Here is a 25,807-nt window from a genome sequence, read left to right as displayed (position 1 = left end):
ATATATTGTATCATTCAAAATACATATGATTGAGATAAACGCAATTCAATCCCAAATATCTTTCTCTATATTTGATAAGTTGGTTTTGTTACATCCAGAATCAAACCCTAAATCTTTGAGTTCTTGTGAAATCTTTAATTTGGTTATGAACAAAGTCTCAAAATTATTTTCTATACTCAATGAGTTTTATAACTTAACATCTTAATTAGAATTGTCTATATGGGTTTGACATTCGTACTTTAAAGAGTACTATATTACAGTTGATTCGGTACACTTGTCGAGAAATATCAACAGATTTCTGATTTTTTATATATATTTTTTTGTTTTTCATATTTTAATATTTTTTTAAATGTTTTAGTTTTTAAATTTTATAATTATATTGTTAAATATTTGTTTAAATTACAATAATAAATCAATTAATTACTTAAATTATCTAAATTATTTTTAATTACGAATAATTAAATACATAATTTAAAAAATAAATTAATTCATTAATTAAACTAACTAAATATTTGTTTAAATTATAATAATAAACTATCTAAATTATATTCAATTACAAATAATTAAATATAAATTTTTAAAAATAAATGACGTAAAAAAATTCAACATGAATTTACTTTTTAAATTTAATTTATATATAATTATTATATATTCAATGAGATTTTATTTTCTTATTATAATTTAAATAAACATGCAAGTCTTTAAAGACAATGTTTGAACCTTTTATCCAAATTTATTTTTAAAATTACTTTCTGCAATCTGTTAAATTTAATGTTTTCAGAAAATCTTTTTGGAAAAGAGATATTTTTAATAAAAAATGATAAAAGGGAAACATATTAGTAAAAGTGAGAGGTGCTAATAACAGTTACCCTAAATTTGTATCACTAATGGAAAAGCAAGATTGAAAGCCTGTTTACATAAGACCCATCGAATAGATGGGCTCATAGGCCCAAATTTCAAAGTTCGAAAGAGGGAATTAGAAATGGTGGTGGTAGAAGAGTGAGGTTTAGGCTTAGGGTTTCTTCTTCCATTGTTCAGTGTTTGCAGAGAGATATATCGTAATGAGACGAATACAGTTACCGTTAAGCCAAACTCAGAAGGTTCGTCTTCAGAAGACTCTAGAACAGTTAGAATCTCTCTCATCCAAGGTCAATTCCGATGCTTCCGTCATCATCGCCGATTCCATTCCCGTCAACCACGAAGACGGCGTCCTCAAGGGACACGGAACCGCCGATCTCAACGGCGAAGTCGTCGCCACCGTCTGCGGTGTCGTTGAGCGCGTCAATAAACTTGTCTACGTCCGCTCTTTACGCTCCAGGTATAATCTTGCTTCTTAACTTGTCAACTTTCTTCTGTTGCTATCTTTGTTGACGGAGTTATGTGATAACTCGTAGGTATAAACCTGAGGTTGGTGACATTGTTATAGGTCGTGTTGTGGAGGTACATATCAATAATTTCACTTGGAAATTTATTTTTGTGCTTTTTACTGTATTCTCACTATTTTTATTTTAATGGCTGTTATGTAGGTTGCTCAGAAGCGCTGGAGATTGGATATAAATTTCAATCAGGATGCAGTTTTGATGCTTTCTTCTATGAATATGCCTGATGGTGTCCAGGTATTTCATAACACTTTTTTGGGGGTATATCTTGTTATGGTTTATCAGAAAAGCATATGTAATTTGTATAGCTCATTTAACTCTGATTTTTTAGAAAATTTAAGTTGTGCCTTTTGAAAATAAAAGGGTGTTTTGACTTAAGCGGAAATGTGTTTAATTATATAAATGAAAAGGGTGTTTTCTGCCCCCAATCAATCTGGAAACTCTCTCATTCAGAATTATGCTTATCCATGCTAGAGGCGGAGGACAGCGCTCGATGAGCTAAACATGCGTTGCATTTTTGAGGAAAATGATGTTGTTTGTGTAAGTCCCGTTGTGTTGTGTATACTGAAAATTAATTTCATTGGTTTGAAGTAAATGATGGTTGATTAGTGTTCCTATACTATGTTTGTGACCCCAGGCTGAAGTTCGGGGTTTCCAGCATGATGGCTTACACCTTCAAGCAAGGAGCCGGAAATATGGAAAGGTGTGCAGGCTTGAAAATCCTCATAAATCATTTACTTTGTTTTTACTTGCTTCTGTTTTCACCTCAAAATGTAGTACGCTAGTAGCACATTGTGTAAAGTAGGAGACAGTAGAAAATGAAAATTCTCTAAGAAATGGCTTGTAATACATTCTAGTTGTTTCTTCAGTCTTTTACTGTTACTAATGTCTCTCTGTTGTACAACAGCTTAATAGAGGTCAACTGCTTTCAGTCCCACCTTATTTAGTGAAGAGACAAAAACAACATTTCCATCATCTGGAGGAGTTTGGTATTGATTTGATAATTGGCTGTAATGGATTCATATGGGTTGGAGAACATATTGAAGCCAAAGATGACATGGTAGAAGATCAGGTGAGCCAATCTGATCCACAAGTTTTACTGCATAACAGCGTGAGTCTTGAAGAGCAAGAAAGGAATTATACAATATTGGAGACAAGAAAATACATTTGCAGAGCAGCTAATGCTGTTAGAGTTCTATCAATCTTAAGCTTTAATATGACATTGGAAATCATCAAGGGAATTATTGATCTAAGCCTATCTATGAATCTTGATATACATGAGATGCTTGGTTCTGAGTTTTGTGTTCTGGTTGCCGAAAAAGAGGCTGAAAGGAGAAGCTCAAATAAAAAGAAGCGGTAGATTGTGAAATGGTAGGGCTTTTTGACCGGGGACTATTTGTAATTTGGTTTTGTTTGGGGAGAATTAATTTTCAATTTACAAAATTGGTTTAATTTTAAAAGAAAAATACCCCCAAGATAGTGTAATTCACGTTTGAGATTTTCATCGTGTAAAAGGGAATTCAGATGTATGAGGTATGTAGTGAATGTTTATAAGAGTTGCCCATGGTTGTGGCTTTTCTTTCTTTTTTAAATATTTGTTAGAGATAGCTAGCTATTTTGTAATAATAAAAAGGAAAAAGGGAGTGTAATCTACCGAATACAGTTTTCATATATTTTGAATTTAGTATCAAGTAGATAAGTATGATTTGGAAAACAGGACTTGCTATTTTTATCGTAGAATATATAAAATTCGACCCTGTTGATGAAATATATTGCCTGAGAATTACCGTCATAGCATGACCATGTTGAGGTTGTTTGGAGTTTCAAAGGTGGGTCATGTGCAGTGTTTGCATGGCCGTGCAATAAATATGTATTGTTTATATGAGCTTGTCAAATCCAGCCCTCTTTATTTTTTTTTGTTGAAATGCATTTTGCTTGGAAGTCAATCCGGTACCATTGCCATGTTGAACTTGCTGTTTGTCATTTTGATGCTTGGTTGATTGTGCAATCTTTCTTGTTTATGCCTGATGAGTTTGTCTAATTCTATACTGAATGTACGTGGGGAATATGATGACATTCCTTTATATCAGCCAATGCCCTATCTGAAATTGTTGTTGAATTTAGGAAGATTAGAAGATGGGTAGAGTTTAAGGGCTGGGATTTGTTTGGATGCACACGTGGAACATTGTAATGCATATATAATATGAAGATATCGACATTGCATCTAGAATGCTTCAATAAGGAGAGTTCAGACAATAATTCAGTTAGTTTTTGTGATGTCAGCCATTGTGCAGAATGAATCTGCAGACAAGGGTACTTAGCAACTTGATCTCTTAATCAAGTATTATATTTTAAAGCAGTAGTCGCTGGTGGATGTTGCTGCTCAAAACTCACTCATTACAATATGCAGAATATGGTCATTGCCGTTGTATTTTGCCAGATAAAATGAATGTCTGATGGGTTTTCTTATACTTTACACATACATAAGATATATTCCAAAGACAATACTTATAATTTCGCCATTACGCTTCATTCACCAAAATACAAACCAGAATACAACTGTTTTCTAAATTTTGATTTTTGAGCAGTTAAGAAAAATACAGTAAAGCCATATGAAATCTCAATGATACAAAATCCGTGTATATGGCCACATTATATTTCATCTTTCGGAGATTACTATTATCACATGGGAATTTCAGTTCTCTGAAATGTGACACGCACAACACAACACAAAATGCAAAACTTTTTAAAGAGCCTATAACATCTTCATTTGATAAAAGAAAGAATGCATCTGTGACAATTCATTGCTACGTGTCATATATAATTAAGATCCATGATGTCAAGATCCAACAAGCCTTGAAGGCACGCTTTTGATGATAACCAAGTTTGAGTTCCCTAATCCGTTCTCTGAAACCATCCAAACTGCAAGAGACACGCTTTAGATATCAATTTACAAGAAACTAAAGCTAACAAGTAACAAAAATAAGGTTAACTAGAAAGTAGATGTACCTTCCATGCATACATTCCAAGGAAGGCTACTACATCAGTCGACCAAACAATAGCAAAGGACTTCCAAAAGAATGGTATTATAACATTGATCAATGGGACGAGGAGAAAAAGATAGTTGAGAGCTTCTTTTTCATTCTTTGAGCAATCTCGAGCTCGCAATGAAGGAATTGCTGCACACATATAATGAACTCTGCCCATCATATTTTATAAAAACTAACTACAGAACCATGGTAATTAGGACGTGAACAAAAATGGGTATGACTCATCTATGAAAAGTAAAGTAATTAGTTTCAGTCCGAGAAAATCAATTGTCATCGATATTCTAATACCTTCATGATTTGTTATGTATCTGCACCAGAAATTGACCATTGGTTTTCCATTAACAGCTAAAATGACCTCATTTATACTCTAAAGCAATGTTTTAAAAAATCAGATTGAGAGTGCTATTTCATAATTTCCTGCAATATCAAAGATGGTGACGAATTGCAATCACATCCGCAATTTTTTTTTCTGGAGTGACCAGATCCAAGAACAGAGAATATGAAGGAGCTACTGATAATAATTAAATTGGCTTCAATTTCAAATGCACACCATTAATTCTGAGGAAAGCATCATCTTCGCAAGGTTCAATTTTACTAAATGATCACACAAACTTGCTTCAGAATGGTAAGTCCAAAGCATGAAGTAGCAAGTAAGCACTTGTTCTTTACATAAAACAATAAATTCAAAACTGGCTAGTAGAAACTTACTGAACATCCAAATGGACCACATTCCCATTAATCTCCAAATGTCAGGTTCATCAGAAGGAAATATGAGATTAAAAGACAAAGCTCCTCCCAACAACATTGAAACATACCCTTGAACCTCAAAAACAGTGTACAAAACACTTCCAGGCACTGCAGGGTTTTTGGAGGCGGTGGAAGCTCTTGGTGCAAAGGTAGCAGCAGTTTTCTGAGCAACCTGTTATACAAAAAAACAAACATCAAAATCTCCATCCACTTACCAACATGCAAACTTAAAAAATTCCAAGAAAGCATGGGTTTTAACGAAATGGGCACCCTTAAAATTTGTCTTAAATTTGAAATTCATGAACGACCAGAAGTGGGAACTTAGAACTCAGAACCAACCTTTTTGAGCTCTTTGTCAATTGGAGCAGAAAAAGTGGAGGTGTTCTCCTTGTTGGTTTTCTCTTCCACGTTCGTCTCCTCTGCTAGTTCCTCAGTCACTATTTGCGTGTCTACTTCATCGGAAGCAGCACGTGCGGAGAGCGTGGCATGAACGAGAGAGTGTGAGAACAAGTTGTTACTAACTGTGGAATGGAACCTTGTAACGTTAACAGCGTTGGTGTTGTTGTTTCGAACCGGAGAGAGGGAAGAGTAGGGGACCCCCCAAAGGTAACGGTTTGTAGAAGGTGGTGAGATCAACGTGTTCATGTTTTTTTTTCCTTATGTCTGAAATTAAGTTTTCATCGGAAACTGAAACTCGACGACGATGAGAAGGAGGAAGATAAGGAATGTGAGGTGGAATTGGAACGAAGCCCAGCTAAACGACAACGTTTAGGAACCCCGCTTAAACTCTAACGGTCTGAATTTATTTGTTTCATTTATTTTTCGTAAAGTAATTGCAGTTGGGTATAAATTTCATTTATTTTTAATTTTTTACACATATATTTGAACATAAAAATAAAGCAAACTACATTAATATTGTTTTAACTTGAGAAATTTAGATTTTCATCTTCTCGATGAGAGCAATTGATAAGAACAATTTTTTTCGTTAATTATGATCTTATGACCCTTATTTATTTGAGTTTGAAAAGAAAATACATGTAAAAAATCCAAAGAATAGATTTTAGTGAAATATTTTGTATTATGAAAGGTTAACATTATTTAATGAAACTTTTTGTAATTTTGGATATACATGAGAAGATTTTAAAAAGAGGTCCAAATGCACAAACAAATTACTTTAGACAAAGCACAATTTCCTCAGCTAAAGAGAAAAATGAAGAAGGGTTATGCCAATTCCTGATTTTAATGCAAAGACGCTAATTTCTTCATTAAAGAATTGGTTAATAGGTATAGATACTTATAATTTTTGGAATAAGGAATTAGTTTATAATGAAGTATAGAATTTAATGATAGTGTACGTATAAGTGAAAATTTTCAGATTTGTTAATGGATGTTAATAGAGCGTTGTATTTTACTATTATTATTATTAATAATTTGTTTTCGTTGTATGAACAATTTTCTCTTATTTAAATCACAAACAATGAATTCCTATACAAATGTGCTTAAATTATTTAAGAATTTCAATTTGGTTAACAAAATTATTGTAATATCTATTCGTAAAAATGCTACATTTTAAAAATTAAATTGTGGATTGGTGATTAATAAAAGACGGATGTTTAGGTAAAAGAAATTCTAATGATTTAATGAGAAGAAAGGTGACAAAAAAACTGTTTAATTTTAAAGTTAAATATTATTTACTTTAAAGCTTATATTCAAAATATTATTTAATGAATTAATAATGTAAATTCATATTAATATATGAAAAATAAACGATGTAAACATCATTCTAGTTTTGTTCTTCTCTTTCATAAATGGTCCCATAAGTACTTTTTTAGAACAAATAATACGTTAATACAAATGATATAACGAATTAAGCGAATAATTATCAAAGGTCGATATTTCCGAGTGGTTAAGGAGACAGACTTGAAATCTGTTGGGCTACGCCCGCGCAGGTTCGAACCCTGCTGTCGACGATAAATTTTAAGTTTTGGCTTTTTATATTCATTAACTTTCTTAGTTTGATACATCACGTGTAGAATGGAAAACATGAAAATTTTGTAGGGAACACATATTTTAAGACCACTTTATAAAGGTAACAAGCCTTTTTCTGGTAAAAAAATAAACAATATTTTTTTCAGAAGTCAAAAGTTAATTGTTTTTTATCAAAAACTAAAAAAATTAAAACTTATTTTAGAAAAAGAAAAAACATAAGTAAGCCTCGATAATAACTGTACCGGGATGACCGACCGGTCTATTGACCCGGTCAACCCATGCGTCAAGACCATACTTTAAAGTACGAGGTCGACCACGTGTCATATGTGGCCGACCGACATAAGGTGCTCAAGTCAAACCGTTGACCCAATTCGCAAAGGTCAACCCACGGTTAGGAAACGACCTAATCCAACCCTAATCGCTAAACAACCCCCTAATCCGACCCAACAGCAAGGGCCCATCAAGGTAATATAAATATCACGCATTCCAAGAAAGAAGGTACGTCATTATCTACAGTATTCTAACCAGCCGAATACGATACCCCACTGACTTGAGCGTTGGAGTGCCATCTACAGGTACCCCACCAGCCTGAGGAGTCGTTCAGCGAGAAGGACCGAAGGAGGAAGTGAGACACGATCGACCGAGTGACACCCGAAGACAATAGTTCTCCCAGTCCCCAACCTAGTTCGAGAACAATATCATTCAAAGCTGAAGCTTTCTGGCTTGGGACCCATCTAGTACATATGCTTATCACCACAACCAGTTTGTGTATTATACAGTGAACCTATTTACACTATGACAACCATGGGAAACTTACATTAAGTTTTGGGACTCTGAAGACCAGTAATACTAGTACAGTAATGGGTAAGGTGGTATCGATTGGATTTTTTAAAATCTAATTTAGATTTAATCTAAATGGATTCGACATTAATTTATTTAAATTTTTTAAATTCATTTAAAATGGATTAAATTTAGATTCAATTTATTTTGTTAATTAAATTAAATTTATTTTGATTTGGATACACACTAACCTAACTCAACCTGAGTCTATGCCGATTCGATCTATACCAGAAGCGCTAGATCTATATCCAGGCCCATTAGGCTAAATCTGGATCTGAGCCAACTCGGCTAGACTTCGAATCGGGTTGAATTGGGTTGACCTGGACCTGATTTGATTTGACTTGACATGACCCCGAACCGACTTTGCTCTACATGGGCCTGGGTCGACTCAGCTCGAGATTGTCCCGGGCCCGACTCAGCTTGACATGGACATGAGCCAACTCAGCTTGACATCGGCACGAGCCAACTCGGCTCGACATTGGCCAGGACCGACTCGACTCGATATCGGCCAGGGCCGACTCGACTCGATATCGGCCAGGGCCGACTCGACTCGATATCGGCCAGGACCGACTCGACTCGACATTTGCCAGGACCGACTTTACTCGAATCCGGCTAGGACCGACTTGGGCTCGGGCCAACTCAGCTCGACATGGGCCCATGCTAACTTGACTCAACATGGGCCTAGGCTAGCTTGACTCAACATGGGCCCGAACCGACTCGACTCTACATGGGCCCGGTCCGACTCGAATCGACATGGGCTCGAGCCGACTCGACTCAAATCGACATGGGCTCGAGCCGACTCGACTCGATATCGACCCCGACCCAGTCCTCTCGACGTTGGCCTGGTCCGACTCGGCACGACATCAACCTGGACCAACTCGACTCAACATCGGTCAAGACCCACTCAACTCGACATAGCCTAGGACCGACTCAGATGGACGTCGGCCAGGATCAACTCGGCTCGACATGGACCTAGGCCGACTCGGTTCTATATGGGCCTGAGCTGACTCAACTCAACATGGGCCCAACCGACTCAGCTCTACATGTGGTCAGACCGACTCAGCTCGACATCTGCCTAGGCTGACTCAACTCAACATGGGCCCAGACCGACTGAGTCGACTTGGCGTGACATGGGCCCGATGTCGACTCGACTCGAGCTTTAGCCCACTCATCTCGACTTGGCCCAATGTTTACTCGGCTCGACTTTGGGCCTGGCCAAATCGACTCAACTTTGGCCCGGGCCAACTACTCTCGACATAGACTCAGACTGACTTTGTTCGACTTGGGGTTATGGAATTAATTAGTATTATGCATTAATTAGCCTTTTATCGGTGCTCCCATGACACCTCAATATCTATCATATTTAAAATGTATTAAAATAACAAGATATGAACTCAAATTAAATCGTATGAAAAATTAGGTGATACACTCTAAGTCATGGTACCTGTGCTATGTTGATTTTTCTCGGCAAGTGTACCGAATCAACTGTAATATAATACTCTTTAAAGTACGAATGTCGAACCCACCTAGAACAATTCTAATTAAGATGTTCTGTTATGAAACTCATTAAGTATAGAAAATAATTTTGAGAACTTTTTCATAAACAAATTAAAGATTTCACAAGTAACTCGGAGATTTAGGGTTTGATTCAACCAAAACCAAAACTATCTTATCAAATATAGAGAAAGATATTTGGAATTGAATTGTGTCTATCTCAATCATCTGTATTTTGGAATAATACAATACATAATACTCAAAACTACTTATTCTTGATGGTTAATTTAAAGTCATTCACTTTGATTCCTCACAGATGAAATTCATAAGATAATTTCTCAAACACTGATTCCTCAGATATTTAACAAATCATCCAGCTTTAGGAACATAATTATAATGCAATCAATAACTTGAAATCTATTCCTAGCATTACAAGTTATCAAGTATTTTCGTCTATTTCAGATCCTTAAAGGTACTTTCCAGTTAAATTTAAGGATAAAAATCAAGACTCCATTGATCAGATAGAATCAAGCAGTAAGCATGAAACGAAAATACCAAGAACGAGTAGAAAAGAAAATATTATATATATATATATATATATATATATATCACCAAGAATACATTTGAACATAGTAGATTACATTCAATCCCAAGTTAGAAAGCACTTAGCCACTCATGACAGCTCCTCTAATCTTCATTCTTGATCTGGATTGCATAAGAAGGGTTGATCTGAGCAAGTTCTTCTTCTAAGAACAAAGGTCTCTTCTTCTTCTCTCACTAATCTCTCTCTATAAAAATCCAATCTTTTTTCACCCCTCCTTTTGAGTTGTGTTTCAAAATTTATATAATGAACTTTAGCTCAAGCTAGCCAATTTAGCTTAAGCTAGATCTTTCAGTGCATTTTTAGCTTGAGCTAGCAATTCTAGCCTAAGCTAGATTAGTACTGCAACTTTAATCAACTCTGTAAAATTTGAGCTTGAGCTAAATCTTCTTGTGATCCAATTAAGTTTTTGCTTTCTTTCTTTCAATGCTTCATATTCATCTGCAATTTACACAAAAATTGAGATTAAATTTCTTCATTTGTTTCTTGGTTCAAAATATATAATCAGATTCAATAATTCTCAGATTAGGATAATTTTCTTACATTAAGCAACAATTAAGTTCCAAAGTGTTCAATTTTATCAATCATAAAAACTACACATTGACACTTATCATGCTAATATCGATATTATGATTGTATAAATAGTCATAACAACAAAAATAAATGTATATCATAATTATAACTATCTATATTGAGAAAATTCTGGTTGTGATGTTTTCTCATGTCGTATGCGTCCTTCGTGTTTTAAAGATTTTCTAGAACAACTTTTTGATGGGATAGGTCCCTCTGTTGGTTATTAGGAGAGTGTGTAGTGTGTTTTAAACACATGGTCTATTTGATGTTTGCAGGAAAGCTAGTGTTTCTCATGTATGGTGGATTTATAACTTATATTTTTTATATACAAGGATTAGAGTATGCCTAATATTTATTTTTATTATATTTTTTCTTTGATGATAAAAAAACATTAATTACACCTAAATACTAAATATTCACTTGAACATTGGATAAATTTTTGCATGTACATTCCTGATCGAGAGTCGAAACTCGAACACAAGAAAAGAAGAAGAAAAAAGAAAAACGCTACTGAAAAGAAAAACTCAATTATTGAACTGATAAAAATTACCATTTTAACCTTTAATACAAAAACAATTGATGTCCACGGTAAAACGCATTATGATTGTTTTGAGGACACTTAACAATTATCATAGCTAGGTATAGTAAACCCAAATTCAAACACAGTTAGTTTATCTCATGAATGATGTCATCTTAGGTACCACTCTTGTAGTTTTAGCTCAACTAAATAAAAATTAAAGCTAATACTAATTTATTTTTCATTCTTAATATTTCTGAATGATGAAAAAAGAGAGAGACTAAAGAGTGCTTCTTTTCAGAAGAATCAGTGATTGAGTATCCTGAGTTGATGACACTCACTCATGAATAATGAAATATATTTGTGCAGTTCACAAAGGCACTGTTTGTTTCCGGGTGATATCAAGGAGGATGGACGGGCGAGTAGGGGAGTTCCTGTTTGGATCTGTGTATTTGAAGGTGTGGGTGTGGATGGGAGAGCGGGGTGGGAAGCTTTTTTCCCCTCATAAAATTGAGAAGATTTGGGAGGATTACAAGTGTCAAAGAGGACACAAGTAACATTTTATTTTTGTACCCTTTAAAAACACTGGGCACATGTGAATGGGTTTACACTGTGTTACACTGGTGCAGTTCTGCATAAGCCAATGACTTTTCTTCTTTATTACATGGTCCAGTGCTATGAATTGTAGAATAATCTTGATCAAAAACTTATTTTGACCAAAAAATTGTAGACCCCGTGAATGTAAAAGTGAACTTGTGTTTGCTTTAAATGAAATTAGGTTTGATAGTTATGTTTGTTGTGCTCTTGTGCCCAGAACGAACGAGAGAGAAGTGGTTTGAGCAAGAGAAAACTCACTGGTTTGAGGAAGGAGAGCGCACTGGTTTGTCTTCATTTTTCCGAATTTTCCAGAATCGATTTTCCAATTTTTGTACATGGTGCATAATCGATTTTCAATTTTTTTCAAATGGTGCAAAATCGATTTTCCATTTTTCCAAATGATGCAGAATCAGTTTTCGATAGAAGTGATTTGCGAGAATCGATTATGTGGTCTTTAAAGGTAGAAGGAGAATCGATTCTCCCTCGTGTGAGAAAAATGCTTGATTCTGTTATGTGTTTTATTTTTATTTTTCTAGATTGGATCTTGGGTCTCTTGAGTCATCTTGGGTGTGCTTCTTTTCTTCTCTTCATCACACTATTTCTTCTTCTTCTTTCAAGTGCTTCTTCTTTCCAGTGCTCTTCATCCTTCAAGTAAGCTTTTAATTTTTTTTTTCAAAATGTATTTAGAGTTTTTTTTTTATTATGTGTGGTTACTGTCTTAAATTTTTAAAAATGTATTTACATTTTTTTCTATATATTTACGGTTTTTTATTTTTAATAAATATATTTATATTTTTTTATATGTGTTTATTGTTTAGTTTTTTTACGGTTTTTGACTAATGTAGTTACTTTTCTTTGTTATTATTTATTTATGGTTTTTGATTTTTTTTAATGTATTTATTTTTCTTTATTATTATGTGTTTATTGATTTTACTCCACTAAATAAAAATTAAACCTAATACTAATTTATTGTTCATTCTTAATATTTATGAATGATGAAAAAAATAGAGACTAAAGAGTGCTTCTTTTCAGAAGAATCAGTGATTGAGCATCCTGAGTTGATGGAACTCACTCATGAAGAACGAAATATATTTGTGCGATACACGAAGGCACTGTTTGTTTCCGGGTGTGATCAAGGAGGATGGAGGGGTGAGCAAGGGAGTTCCTGTTTGGATCCGTGTATATGAAGGTGTGGGTGCGGATGGGAGAGCGGGGTGGGAACCATTTTTCCTTCTCACAAAACTGAGAAGATTTTGGAGGATTACAAGTGTCAAAGAGGACACAAGTAGCATTTTACTTTCGTACCCTTTAAACACTATGGGAACATTTGAATGAGTTTACACTGTGTTACACTTATGCAGTTCTGCACAAGCCAATGACTTTTCTTCTTTATTACACGGTTCAGCTCTATCAATTGCAAAAGAATCTTGACCAAAAACTTATTTTGACGAAAAAACTGTAGACCCCGTGAATGTGAAAGTGAACTTGAGTTTGCTTTAAATGAAATTAGGCTTGATAGTTATGTTTGTTGTGCTCTTGTATGAACGAGAGAGAAGTGGTTTGAGCAAGAGAAAACTCACTGGTTTGAGGAAGGAGAGCGCACTGGTTTGTCTTCATTTTTCCAATTTTCTAGAATCAATTTTCCTATTTTTGTACATGGTGCATAATCGATTTTCCAATTTTTCAAATGGTGCAGAATCAATTTTTCATTTTTCCAAATGATGCAAAATCGGTTATGGATAGAAGTTATTTGGGAGAATTAATTATGTGACTTTTAAAGGTAGAAGGAGAATCGATTCTCCCTTGTGTGAGAAAAATGTTTGATTCTGTTATGCTTTTTTTATTTTTCTAGATTGGATCTTGGGTCTCTTGAGTCATCTTAGGTGTGTTTCTTTGCTTATCTTAATCACACTATTTCTTCTTCTTCTTTGGAGTGCTTCTTCTTTCCAGTGCTCTTCACCTTCAAGTAACTTTTTAATTATTTTTTCTAAATGTATTTAGAGTTTTTTCTTTATTATGTGCGGTTACTCTTTTTAATTTTTCAAAATGTATTTACTTTTTTTTTCTATATATTTACTCTTTTTATTTTTAATAAATATATTTATATTATTTTATATGTGTTTATTGTTTAGTTTATTTTTTACGGTTTTTGACGAATGTAGTTACTTTTCTTTATTATTATTATTATTATTTATTTATTTATGGTTTTTTATTTTTTTATGTATTTATTTTTCTTTATTATTATGTGTTTATTGGTTTTATTCAACTAAATAAAAATTAAAGCTAATACTAATTTATTGTTCATTCTGAATGATGAAAAAAAAAGAGACTAAAGTGTGCTTCTTTTAAGAAGAATAAGTGATTGAGCATCCTGAGTTAATGGAATTCACTCATGAATGAATAATGAAATATATTTGTGCAGTTCACGAAGACACCAGTTTTTTCGGGTGTGATCAAGGAGGATGGAGGGGCGAGCGGGGGAGTTCCTGTTTGGATCCGTGTGTTTTGAAGGTGTAGGTGCGGATGGGAGAGCAGGGTGGGAAGCGTTTTTCCTCCTCACAAAACTGAGAAGATTTGAGAGGATTACATGTGGCATAGAGGACACAAATAACATTTTACTTACGTACCCTTTAAACACTTTGGGCACATGTGAAGGGGTTTACATTGTGTTACACTGGTGTAGTTCTGCACAAGCCAATCACTTTTCTTCTTTATTACACGGTTCAGTGCTATCAATTGTAGAAGAATGTTGCCCAAAAACTTATTTTAACCAAAAAACTGTAGATCCCGTGAATGTGAAAGTGAACTTATGTTTGCTATAAATGAAATTAGGTTTGATAGTGCCGAGAACAAACGAGGGAGAAATGGTTTGAGCAAGAGAAAACTCACCGGTTTGAGGAAGGAGATCGCCCTGGTTTGTCTTCATTTTTCCGAATTTTTCAAAATCGATTTTCCTAGTTTTGTATATGGTGCAAAATCGATTTTCCATTTTTTCAAATGATGCAGAATCGATTTTTGATAGAAGTGATTTGGGAGAATCTATTATGTGGCTTTTAAAGGTAGAAGGAGAATCGATTATCCCTGAGGACATACATTTTGATCGTCAACAACAAGCCCTATTAACCATGACAAGAGAAGAGGTGCACGATTAAAATATAAGAAACGTAGGTCGTTTGACTATAAATGACAAACTACTTTATTACACATGTTGTGTCTTCGGGGGAGCAATTTCTCGCAGTTGGTTCATGAAGATGTTTTCATATTTTGGGGCCTAAAAAGTAATGTAATGATTAATTGGCCTCATCATATCATGCAACATATGATAAAATATTGTGACAATGATATGCCTCTTCCATATGGCTGTTTAATCACACACCTCATGTTGTTATATGATATGAACTTGATGGGAGAGTCATCAATCACGTTAGGGTGGAATAAGTTCTTCGGGAAAAAAACCGTGAAGAAAATGAATATCTTTGAGATCAATGATGTGTGACAACTTGGAAGGCTTGACGACAAACATGAACAAGACCACGAAGACACTCCATTGCCTCAAGAACATGTTGCAAGCGGTCATCCTCAACCCGAAATCCCCCATGATTCGGCGATGTTAACACAAATTTGGGAGGGAATTCAAAATATACAGAAAAATATCAACACTATCCACACATGTTTGGACCGAATCGAAGATACACTTTACCAGCTTCAACTCAATGAAGAACATTAATTGTATTTTTATTGTGTTATTATTATTTTTTATGTTTAATTTATTTTGATTGTTAGTTAAATTTAATGCGTTATTAGACATTATTATGTTTGTAATTTTTTTTTTAAATTCCCATAACACAACATAATTTAGACTTCTAATTTAATGACTTCATTTATTTATTGTAATCACCGAATATTTCATGTTCATCTAATGTTTATTAATGATAAGTGAAAATTTTTATTTTATTTTCTTTATTTTATTGGATATAAATTGAAAGAAAAAATTATACATAAAAAATAAAATATAATTTTTTTTCATGTTGTTAGTCAATATTTTCTAATATTTACGAAAATATGTGAATTGTATAGTGCTATTATGTTTAAATTGTACATTATTTTTAAAATATATAATTATTCAAAATATTAATAATATTATTTATTTTATTATTATTATAATAATATACCTACAATATACAATATACAAATTTAAATATTACATAAATTTATTTAATAATTTTAAATATATTTAATTATACTATTCATAACAACATATAATTATAAACAATAAAAATAATAAAATAAAATGTTAATATTAACAAAAACATATATAATTATATAAAATAACAAATGTATATAATAAATATTATTTTGATAAATTTTAATTTTAATAAATTTATCTGAATTTAACACAAAGTTATTTTTATTATAAAATAAGAGTAATTATGAATATTATATATTATAAAAAAATAATTAACTCAAATTTTAAAAAAATACGATAATTCATTTTAAAATATTTTTTAATGACAAAAATAAATTTGTAAATTTATATTTTATACTTTTAAAATAATTTTTAAATTATCTCCTAACAATCACATCAGTCACAAATTTATAAACAATCTTCTCAAATCCATTGTATCATCCTTCAATTCAAATAACCTCACACACATTCTTATGCATCTTCTCTAATTCTTTCTAATGAACTCTTTCCCTCCCCACAAATTCTCATCTGAATCCAAATATAGCAAAAATTTCAAAGAATATTTTGTCTCTGATTCATGTAACGTTAAAATGGGATTATAATTATGGTGAACCTTTGATTGTTGTGCCGATAAAGTGTCTGCTATAGAAATGTTAAATTGCATTTGTAAAAAACGCCAGCGAGATGTTATATACGTATGTAGGATACGGCACTGAACCATACATGCACGTTCTTTAATAATGCATCTTTACCACAGCTCATTCGAATCCCACACCTATGTAAACCCTTTACACAATTTCTCATTCCAACTACTAGCTACCAATAAATTATGTTATCATGTAAGACTTCTTAATTATTAGTGTGTTCTTTATTTTTTTTTTATGTTTGATGATTGATTTTTGTAGAGACAAATATATGATTCTAACTTACACAATCATTCAATATTAATTAAGAAAATTAGGATCTAGTTACTAATAAATAATTTGAAGATATGTATCTCACATAAGATTTTTCTATCATACTAATTAAGAAAATTAGATCTAGTTATTAATAAATAAGTTGAAAAATGTGTATCTCACATACGATTTTACTATAATCAACCCAGAATAATCACCTAATATGAAATCCTGATATAATGAAAAAAAATACCAATTAAAATTCCTTAAGATTAAATCGGACATTCATAATCAAAGTTAATCAGTGAAGAGATTATTAACACACCATAAACATTATAACTCTGATACAGATATAGAATGTTCTCCTATAAATAATTATAATGAAAGGAACTTCCAACGGCCAGAACTCAGAACATGGTTTGAAGAATAAAAAATTTGTCAATATGCGAAGAACTTTGTAAGCTTGGAAGACCAAATTTATGCATTTGGCATCTTATTTGAGACGTAAAAAACAACTAGACCCAGATATTAGTTCATAGCAATAAATATACATTACTTTTCCTAATCTTCATTTTGAAAACAATGATTTAAGTGGGTACAATTTGTCGATATTTTGACGTTGGTTTCCCTCTATTTAAAATCATTCATACTACGTTATTCTACCTGATAAGTACCAATGTGAGCCTTTGAGCCACTCATTCCCAATCAACCTCTCTTTCTTTTTCAATCTTAATCTCAACCTTCGTTTTCTACGGAAATTGACACCACGTGATCTACATTACCTTTTACATCTTATAATTATGAGTGGCTGTCAAATCCTCAATGTGTCAATCATCTTACTATAAAACTAAGATTGCATCTTGATGTAAAGGGAAGAGCTTCAATTAACTATATATACACATGTCAAACCTTAATTAAAACAATTATTCATCCTATTTCATCTTTTCACTCTTGCCTTGTCCCACAGAACCATGTCACTATGCATACAAAATTAAGAAGCTTTTCTTGTATATCTTCTTTGAGGAAAGGTTAATTGTCTTTTTCTTATAACAAGTACTTCTACTCACAACATAATATTCATTTATAATTACTTATCTTCTAATGAAACCAAACGAGAAAAGAAAAATCCAAGGTTCAATGTAAAATACTGAAGCATGCGAAGGGAAAGGTGATGTGTTGAGGCTGAGGTCCCCCACTACAACTAACATGATGGGTTTTATATCATACAAAATCTCACTTGTCTATGGTTTAGATTGTTAGAAAAATTGGTAGGGTATGGGAGAAGAAATTATTAAGTAAGTCATAGAACACCACGTTATATAGTTCAATTCCAATCAATCTTTATATGAATCCCATTTGTATGGCAATGAGCAGAGTTGTTGGATCACAGTCATATTATTACTGTTAGACTTTGTTTTTCCCTATTTGGTTTGTTGCATCGTTTCAATCAAAGTAGGAAAGCTAGAAAAGAATAAGAGTAGTTTTAGATAAAAGGCAACAGGGCTGTGAACTTTTGCCCCAATCACTTACGTGGATGCAACGAATATATGATCATGATTTTTCTTATATTTGCATATAAACTAAGTTGAGCAACTTTGTTTCCCTAAAAGGCTATAGTGTCATTTGTTAAATAAAAACAATTGAAGGAAGCCAATTATCTTTTGTGGAGCAGTTGGGGCCAGATACTGTCAATATGGCATGTTTGAGTCACCCATCTTTTGTTTTCAGCCAAACAATGTCTCCTTTAACCAAAAATAAACTCAAACTACTCTCTATCTTTAATTACACATGAAAAAATATATAAAGTTAAATAAATTAAACGAGTGACACATGAACTCTTTATCCTATTAAAAGAAAATACAAACAGAACAGACATATTGTCACTCCTAGTGTTGTGGCAGTAGTAATGATATTCAATGAATGTGAATGTTTAAAACTGTACCGGTATGATCGGACGACTTAGTGAGTCGGCCAGTACTCGGATCAGTTAACCACCTAACCCTGGTGAGAGGGTCACATGACGACACGTGATCGACTGATCCCAGACGACGAGCCAAAGGTTGACTAGATCAGCAGTGCTAATCTATAGTTAAGAGTTGTTTAGTGCAATTCTAAACATGAATCAACCTTCTAATCCGGCCCCTCAATGAAGTTCCATTAAATTAATATAAATAACATGTATTTTAAGGAGAAAGATACATCATTGTCTACAATACTCTGACATCTGAGTGCTAACACCTCGACTGACTTGAGTGTTGGAGTGCCTTTTGCAGGTACCACTCCCGCCTGTAAAACCAAAGGACCAAGAGAAGGAAGGCGTAGTAGGGAGCTTAGAGCATGAGTGACTGACTGAAGGAAGAGACATGAACAATCGTTCTCTAAGTCCCATATCCGTTCAAGAAAATAATTAAAATAGAAAAAGAAAATAATTTGCAAACTAATATAAACTGCAGTTTTTATTTTCTGATTTCGTCCCACCGCTGCGAGGTGTGAAAGGAGAGTGATTTTCTTTTTCCTTTATATTGTTTTGTTTTGGTTGAAGTGATATTTTTTGGTAGTGACAGTGGAACCTTTTTGCATGTTAGAGATGTAGCGGGCATGCAGTGAACCTGTGAGCATTAGGCATGTGTCCTAAAGACGAGTGAGATTGTTAATTTTCTTGCTTTCACCAATGCATGTAGCAGCTTTGTCCATTTCTAATTTTTCTTTTTCTTGTTAGATAGAGCCCACGTAGAATGTCACTTTAAACTCATTGTCAGAATGGTGGGTTTGTGAACTTGTCATCTCCAACATCACACATCCATGGTCAGAAAAAAAAAATCGTCAGTAAATTAATTTACTAGCATAATTAACCTAGTTAACAGTAATTAGATTTTAAGATTGTCGTGTCCTATTTTATTCAAAGAACCCTTCTATACCACACTGAAATAGAAAACATTAGAACCACAAGAGCTGAAAATTTCTCCATCATGCTTAAACTCCTCAACAAGAAGCTCCGTCGCCTCAGCTCCCACATCAAGTGGCCACTACGGCGTCGTTCCAAGTCCAAGCCGCGCTTCGGCAAGACCACTCCCAAACCTCACACAGAACCAAGCACCAGCACCCCCGAACCTCCCCCTCCTCCTTCCAAACCAATACGAATCGCTACGTTCAACGCCGCATTCTTCTCTATGGCACCGGTGCTTCCCCAACCAGACAAAAGCGCCACCTCAGACGACGACAACGTGGAGCGACCAAAGTCAACGTACGACCGACCGCGAGGCATATTGAAACAATCGCAGTCTCCGCTGTTGGGCAAGTCAAAGCTGCGAGTGTCGATCAACTTACCCGACAACGAGATTTCGCTGCGGCAAACGAGCTTCTCGGAGCACGAGAGAGCAAAAGGGTCGTTCTCATGGTCGTGGAGTTTCGCCGAGGGAGTGGAGGGAGAGAGGCAGAGGAAAACGGTGCTTGAAGTTCTGAGAGAGGTAAACGCCGACGTTTTGGGATTGCAAGACGTGAAGGCGGAGGAAGAGAACGGGATGAAGCCTTTGTCTGATTTGGCTCGAGCTTTGGGGATGAACTACGTCTTCGCCGAAAGCTGGGCCCCTCAATACGGCAACGCCGTTTTGTCCAAGTGGCCCATTAAACGGTGGAAGCTGCAGAAAATCTTCGACCACACCGATTTCAGGTAATTTCTCAGTTAATTAGTTACTGTAGTTACAGTTTACTACTTTAATTGCTTGTTGTGTCTTGGTTTGATCCAGTGCTAACGAAAAAACAAATGCCGTGTCGTTTATGGATGGTGGGGGTTTCTGTTTTTTCTTTGTTTCTAGTGTTTGCAACTGGCACTGATAAGAAGCACGGAAAACCAACTGTAATAATAGCTTTATGAATGAATGTATGCACTGTGCAGAGATAAATGTCCCCACCTAAGCTTTTGTGGTGTCTGTCAGCTATGGATGTATCTTCATTTCAGATTTGACATTTTCCATCAACATTCTTGTGAACAAATTTATGGATTATTCATTGCTCAATTTGTTTACCTACACACGCACCTCCAACGTTCTAGGTCTTGTAGAACAAGCTTCTTTAATACTTCGATCTGTGATATTACAGTTTTTAATGCTGGTATAGTCTCCGATAAATATAACACTAGTGTGTGTATTTTTAATATTTTTATTATTTTCCTTTCCTGAATTTTCTTTTATAAATTTTATATTCTATTGTTTTAATTATTCTGTAAATTTTGGTTATTTTTTAACTGACATTTAATATTTGACAATAAAGTTTTGCATCTCTGACTTGACAGCACCTTAAAATTATGTCGCATTACATTTTCTTTAAACAATATATATTAGGTTAAAACAGAATAATTACAAAAATATGAAATTAAAATTGTAAAAAAAAAACATACCAGGGGAATAAAAAATATAACATTCTTCTCCAACAAGTTTCTCTTGTTTTTCTTTCAGGGGTAGAGACGGCACAATAAAATAGTTTTATGTTTGGAGTCAAGCAAATTTATACAATGTTATGTACGTATGAAATTATCATCACTTTGGAATATTGCAAAAACTTAGTAATGTTGCCGTTTCAAGACAACATTTCAATGTTATGTACGTCCATTTTTTCTGATCATGAAGGAGAGTAAGAATATTATCAATGTTTTTCTTGCTCAATTTCATAATGATTGAAAGCAAGAAATTTGTCTTACTTTAATCAGAAGGTACTCGTTGCCATGCCCATATGTTAAAGAATGATTATGGAAACATTAGTGGAAATACAGTCTGCGAAAGGTTGGAACTTGAAAACAATTTTAGCTAGAACAACTACAATTAAAGAAAATGTCTCTTAAATTCGGTGGGTTAGAATGTGTTAGTATAACAAGGGTGAATGTGACATACAAGAAATTGCAATTTTATGCAACAGGAATGTTCTGAAGGCCACTATCGATGTACCCGAAGAAGGTGAACTACAGTTTTACTGCACCAACCTTGATCATCTTGATGAGAAATGGAGAATGAAGCAGATAAATGCAATAATTGAATCTAATGAGGAGCCACACATTTTAGCTGGGGGCCTTAATTCGCTTGATGAATCGGATTATTCCCAAGAAAGATGGACAGATATTGTAAAGGTATATCCATCATGACAACAACCTCAATTTTCTCAAAAAGCAAACATAAAAATTGTGAATGGGTTGGTTTGTGTGTAGTACTATGAAGAGATGGGAAAGCCAACACCGAAGGTTGAAGTCATGAAGTATCTGAAGAACAGGCAGTACAGGGATGCAAAGGAGTTTTCAGGGGAATATGAGTCTGTTGTGATGATCGCCAAAGGACAAAGTACAACACCAAACTCTTAATGTTTATCTTAATTATGAGGTTCAACTTTATTGATGAATTAAGTATAAATTTGATATATGCAGGTGTTCAAGGAACGTGTAAGTATGGGACTCGGGTAGATTACATATTATCTTCCTCAGATTCTCCGTATAAATTCGTTTCGGGTTCGTACTTAGTTCTTTCTTCCAAAGGGACTTCAGATCATCACATAGTCAAAGCTGATGTGGTAAAAATAAATAGCAATCCTCAAGAAAATCTGACAAAGAAGCAAGGACAACCAGGAAACAAAGTTGTAAGAATAAAATCAACTCCATCCAAATGTATATGGAAAACACAAACTGCAGATATGGATTGAAAATTCTTTTCTTTCCTCATTTTTTCTACTGATTTTTGGAGACGGAGCAGTAATTAGTTTTGTCCTGCTTACAGCTTGCTGACTGTGTTCTGTATATTATTCAAAAGAATCAGACATATGAAATAAGGGTGATATATGATGAGTTGCATATTTTTTTTTTTAATTTCTTGGATTTGTATAGCCTTTTCGCCCTCCTAAGAAATTATTAGGAAAATCAAAACTAATTTTCTTTGTTTTTTTTATACACAAAATAGATACTTGCATAATAAGAAATAAGTATATATAAAAAAATAGAACAAGAAAGAATAATGATAAAAATAATTTTTAACAGAAACACTTTAACAACTTATGTAATTAGTCTATAAAATGTTTTAACTATGAAAATTTGATTAAAATATATGTTTCTTTTGTTCAAAGTTAAGATTTAATTTTACCAAGGATGAAATCCAATGTCTCTTTAGTCTCAGACTAAAATTTTTAATCTCACATAATGGTGAATATCGTTTCTCTCAATTACTTTCTTATGTTGTTTTTCTCCCTTGCTTACTTTTCTATTTCTCACAAATGCCCTTTACCTAGAGAAGGAGGAAAAAACTACTTCATTCATAAAAGAGATAATGAATAATTAATGTTTGTCACATATTTAAGATACCTTTAAAAGATTATCTTTAAGAGAGATATAATTTTAAAACTTTTGAATATATAATTCAACGAATCAATTACCAAAATTTATTGGTAATAGTCTCCCATTAATTAAGGAGAAATTCCCAACGAGAATAATGTTCATGTGAGAACTTTTTCACTTTCAATATAACTATAATTTAATTTCATATTATTAAATTATGCATTAAAATTTATCTGTTCAAATTAATTTTACTGATCTAGCCACTATTTGAAATTCTATTCAATAAATCAAATTTGTAAACTTTTTATAAAATTTAAAAATCATTTTATAGTGTATTAAATAAATTTAATTTAATATGTAATATGTTTTTAAGAATTAAAACAAGTAAATGTTGACTATAAATCATGTAAAACGTCCAATTTGTCTAAAACTTTATGATCATTGAGTAAATATTAAAATATTTAATAATTCAATTAATAGAATTTAATTTTCTCAGAACGTTCTTGATAAAATTAACTTAATATCTCCTCAGTTATATATCTTCTCAAAATATTGATACTTTAATTTTATTTAAATTTTAAAATTTTCATTTTAAAGGACCAAGTCACGTTGAAGTATGCTTTTTTGAAATAAACTTATATCTAATAAATCCTAATATAAATATTAATTGTTTAATCATTCAATCGGGTAAATTCCATATCTAGCACCATTTAGACTTTTATTTCCCTAACTAGCACCCTTTTGTTTTTATTTCCCTATCTAGCACCCTTTTGTTTTTATTTCCCTATCTAGCACCATTTTATTTTTTATTTCCCTATGTAGCACCATTTCAAAAATTAATAAATAAATAATAATTTATTTATTTTTGATAATTTTAATTTTGAATGCATTAAAAAATAAATATTTTTAATTTTAAAATAGTTAGAAATATAATTAATGAATAAAGAAATGAGTTTTTATAAAATAAAATAAAAAAAATTAAAATTTTTAGTTTAAAATTATTTCTTTTTAAAAATGAAGAAAATAAAAAATTAACTAGCACCATTTAGACTTTTATTTCCCTAACTAGCACCCTTTTGTTTTTATTTCCCTATCTAGCACCCTTTTGTTTTTATTTCCCTATCTAGCACCATTTTATTTTTTATTTCCCTATGTAGCACCATTTCAAAAATAAATAAATAAATAATAATTTATTTATTTTTGATAATTTTAATTTTGAATGCATTAAAAAATAAATATTTTTAATTTTAAAATAGTTAGAAATATAATTAATGAATAAAGAAATGAGTTTTTATAAAATAAAATAAAAAAAATTAAAATTTTTAGTTTAAAATTATTTCTTTTTAAGAATGAAGAAAATAAAAAATTAAACCCTACAACAACATAAAAATTGAATCTATAAACATAAATTACTATTTATTTTTATTATTATTAATGATGTAATCATATTAATTTCAAGTAAAAAATACATGACATAATTACAAAAAAACCAAAGTCAATTAGTATTAATTAATAGTGGATACACAAGTAATGTTGAAGTGTCTATCCTAAATGCAAAATCCTAAAAAAATAAACTAATGCAAATGTTACACTTAATGCTTAAAAATGAGAAGCAAAAAATGAAAAAAAAAGTCTAGAAAATAAAAACAGCAACAATAAAAAAAATGGTAGAAAAAAATAATAACTAAAAACATAAAAGATATAAAATAAAGGCAAAACAAATTAAGATAAAGATAAAAGATATAAAAATAAATCCAAATAAGATAAATATAAGATATATAAATGAAAATAAATGAAAGATAATAATTCATTTAATATTTTCTTCAATGATACATTAAATAGTTTGTGTAAAATGAAACATAATTAATGACGAGAAGTGCACAATCCAATAATGTTGGGACATATTCTTTATGTGTGTCTTGATGTTTGATAATATGAACATATTTTTCCGATCATGTTGTTTTTTTATGTCCATATCATTCCTTATTTAACTTTGTTTTTTTTATAATTATGTCATGTATTTTTTACTTGAAATTAACATAATTACATCATTAATAATAATAAAAATAAATATTAATTTATGTTTATATATTCAACTTTTATGTTGTTGTAGAGTTTAATTTTTTATTTTATTCATTTTAAAAAGAATAATTTTTAAATTAAACATTTTAAATTTATTACTTTTTTTTTATTTTTATTTTGTAAAAACACATTTCTTTATTCATTAATTATATTTCTAACTATTTTAAACATTAAAAATATTTTTTTTAATGCATTCAAAATTAAAATTATAAAAAAAAAGTTAATTTATTATTTTTTAATTTATTTTTGAAATAATGCTAGATAGGGAAATAAAAAATAAAAGAGTGCTAGATAGGGAAATAAAAACAAAAAAGTGCTAGATAGGAAAATAAAAACAAAAAGGTGGAAAATAAAAGTGTAAATGGTGTGGAAATTTACCCCATTTAATCCATATATTTTAAACTCATTTATGAATTGTCCTCCATAAACAACTGTTGGTTCTGGAATAAAATTAACAATAAATTATCATTTTGGTCTCCAAAAGGTATACTGTTAAAATAATTTATTGAAATAAAACATTAATTATGAAATTAAAGAAATCTGAAGTAA

At 32.2% G+C, this 25,807-nt stretch overlaps 3 protein-coding genes and 1 non-coding gene across 5 annotated transcripts; 3 read left to right on the top strand and 1 right to left on the bottom strand.

The window, feature by feature from the left end:
- Nucleotides 1–946: 946 nt before the first annotated feature.
- Nucleotides 947–2,971, top strand: RRP4 (ribosomal RNA processing 4). Its single transcript, XM_068616777.2, has 6 exons — nt 947–1,318; nt 1,395–1,440; nt 1,527–1,616; nt 1,854–1,919; nt 2,017–2,082; nt 2,287–2,971. Exons 1-6 carry the CDS (start codon nt 1,062–1,064, stop codon nt 2,737–2,739), a joined length of 978 nt encoding a protein of 325 aa, XP_068472878.1. The 5' UTR covers nt 947–1,061; the 3' UTR covers nt 2,740–2,971.
- Nucleotides 2,972–4,003: 1,032 nt separating this feature from the next.
- On the bottom strand, nt 4,004–5,993 carry RPH1 (resistance to phytophthora 1). Its single transcript, XM_068616776.2, has 4 exons — nt 5,516–5,993; nt 5,138–5,348; nt 4,389–4,558; nt 4,004–4,301 (listed from the first exon to the last, which is right to left on the bottom strand). The coding sequence occupies exons 1-4, from the start codon at nt 5,819–5,821 to the stop codon at nt 4,275–4,277; spliced, it is 714 nt and encodes a 237-aa protein (XP_068472877.1). The 5' UTR covers nt 5,822–5,993; the 3' UTR covers nt 4,004–4,274.
- Nucleotides 5,994–7,064: 1,071 nt separating this feature from the next.
- Nucleotides 7,065–7,146, top strand: TRNAS-UGA (transfer RNA serine (anticodon UGA)). The gene has a single exon. It is a non-coding gene; the product is annotated as a tRNA-Ser (tRNA).
- Nucleotides 7,147–19,340: 12,194 nt separating this feature from the next.
- On the top strand, nt 19,341–22,714 carry LOC137814183 (DNAse I-like superfamily protein). 2 transcript variants are annotated; one of them, XM_068616775.1, is made up of 4 exons: nt 19,341–20,539; nt 21,781–21,988; nt 22,067–22,196; nt 22,280–22,714. In XM_068616775.1, exons 1-4 carry the CDS (start codon nt 19,839–19,841, stop codon nt 22,549–22,551), a joined length of 1,311 nt encoding a protein of 436 aa, XP_068472876.1. In that variant the 5' UTR covers nt 19,341–19,838; the 3' UTR covers nt 22,552–22,714. The 2 variants fall into 2 exon arrangements, with proteins under 2 accessions (XP_068472876.1, XP_090159104.1); XM_090302978.1 differs by lacking the exons at nt 21,781–21,988; nt 22,067–22,196; nt 22,280–22,714 and adding an exon at nt 21,324–21,514 and having other exon boundaries at nt 19,714–20,539.
- The last annotated feature ends 3,093 nt before the right edge of the window (nt 22,715–25,807 follow it).

Source organism: Phaseolus vulgaris, chromosome 1 (genome assembly GCF_051622355.1).
Source record: "Phaseolus vulgaris cultivar YP4 chromosome 1, ASM5162235v1, whole genome shotgun sequence".
Taxonomy (NCBI): Eukaryota; Viridiplantae; Streptophyta; class Magnoliopsida; order Fabales; family Fabaceae; genus Phaseolus; species Phaseolus vulgaris.
Note: the sequence above shows the minus strand (reverse complement) of the source record. Positions and strands in the feature narration are given on the sequence as shown.

Excerpts from the sequence above, each read along its gene's own strand:
- LOC137814183 (XM_068616775.1), top strand. The coding sequence starts at position 19,839 with ATGCTTAAACTCCTCAACAAGAAGCTCCGTCGCCTCAGCTCCCACATC. Across the intron at positions 20,540-21,780 it reads TTCGACCACACCGATTTCAG|GAATGTTCTGAAGGCCACTA; the intron begins GTAATTTCTCAG and ends TTTATGCAACAG. Across the intron at positions 21,989-22,066 it reads GATGGACAGATATTGTAAAG|TACTATGAAGAGATGGGAAA; the intron begins GTATATCCATCA and ends GTTTGTGTGTAG.
- RPH1 (XM_068616776.2), bottom strand. The coding sequence starts at position 5,821 with ATGAACACGTTGATCTCACCACCTTCTACAAACCGTTACCTTTGGGGG. Across the intron at positions 5,349-5,515 it reads TTGACAAAGAGCTCAAAAAG|GTTGCTCAGAAAACTGCTGC; the intron begins GTTGGTTCTGAG and ends TTTGTATAACAG. Across the intron at positions 4,559-5,137 it reads GTGGTCCATTTGGATGTTCA|CAATTCCTTCATTGCGAGCT; the intron begins GTAAGTTTCTAC and ends ATATGTGTGCAG.
- RRP4 (XM_068616777.2), top strand. The coding sequence starts at position 1,062 with ATGAGACGAATACAGTTACCGTTAAGCCAAACTCAGAAGGTTCGTCTT. Across the intron at positions 1,617-1,853 it reads ATATGCCTGATGGTGTCCAG|AGGCGGAGGACAGCGCTCGA; the intron begins GTATTTCATAAC and ends TATCCATGCTAG. Across the intron at positions 2,083-2,286 it reads GGAGCCGGAAATATGGAAAG|CTTAATAGAGGTCAACTGCT; the intron begins GTGTGCAGGCTT and ends GTTGTACAACAG.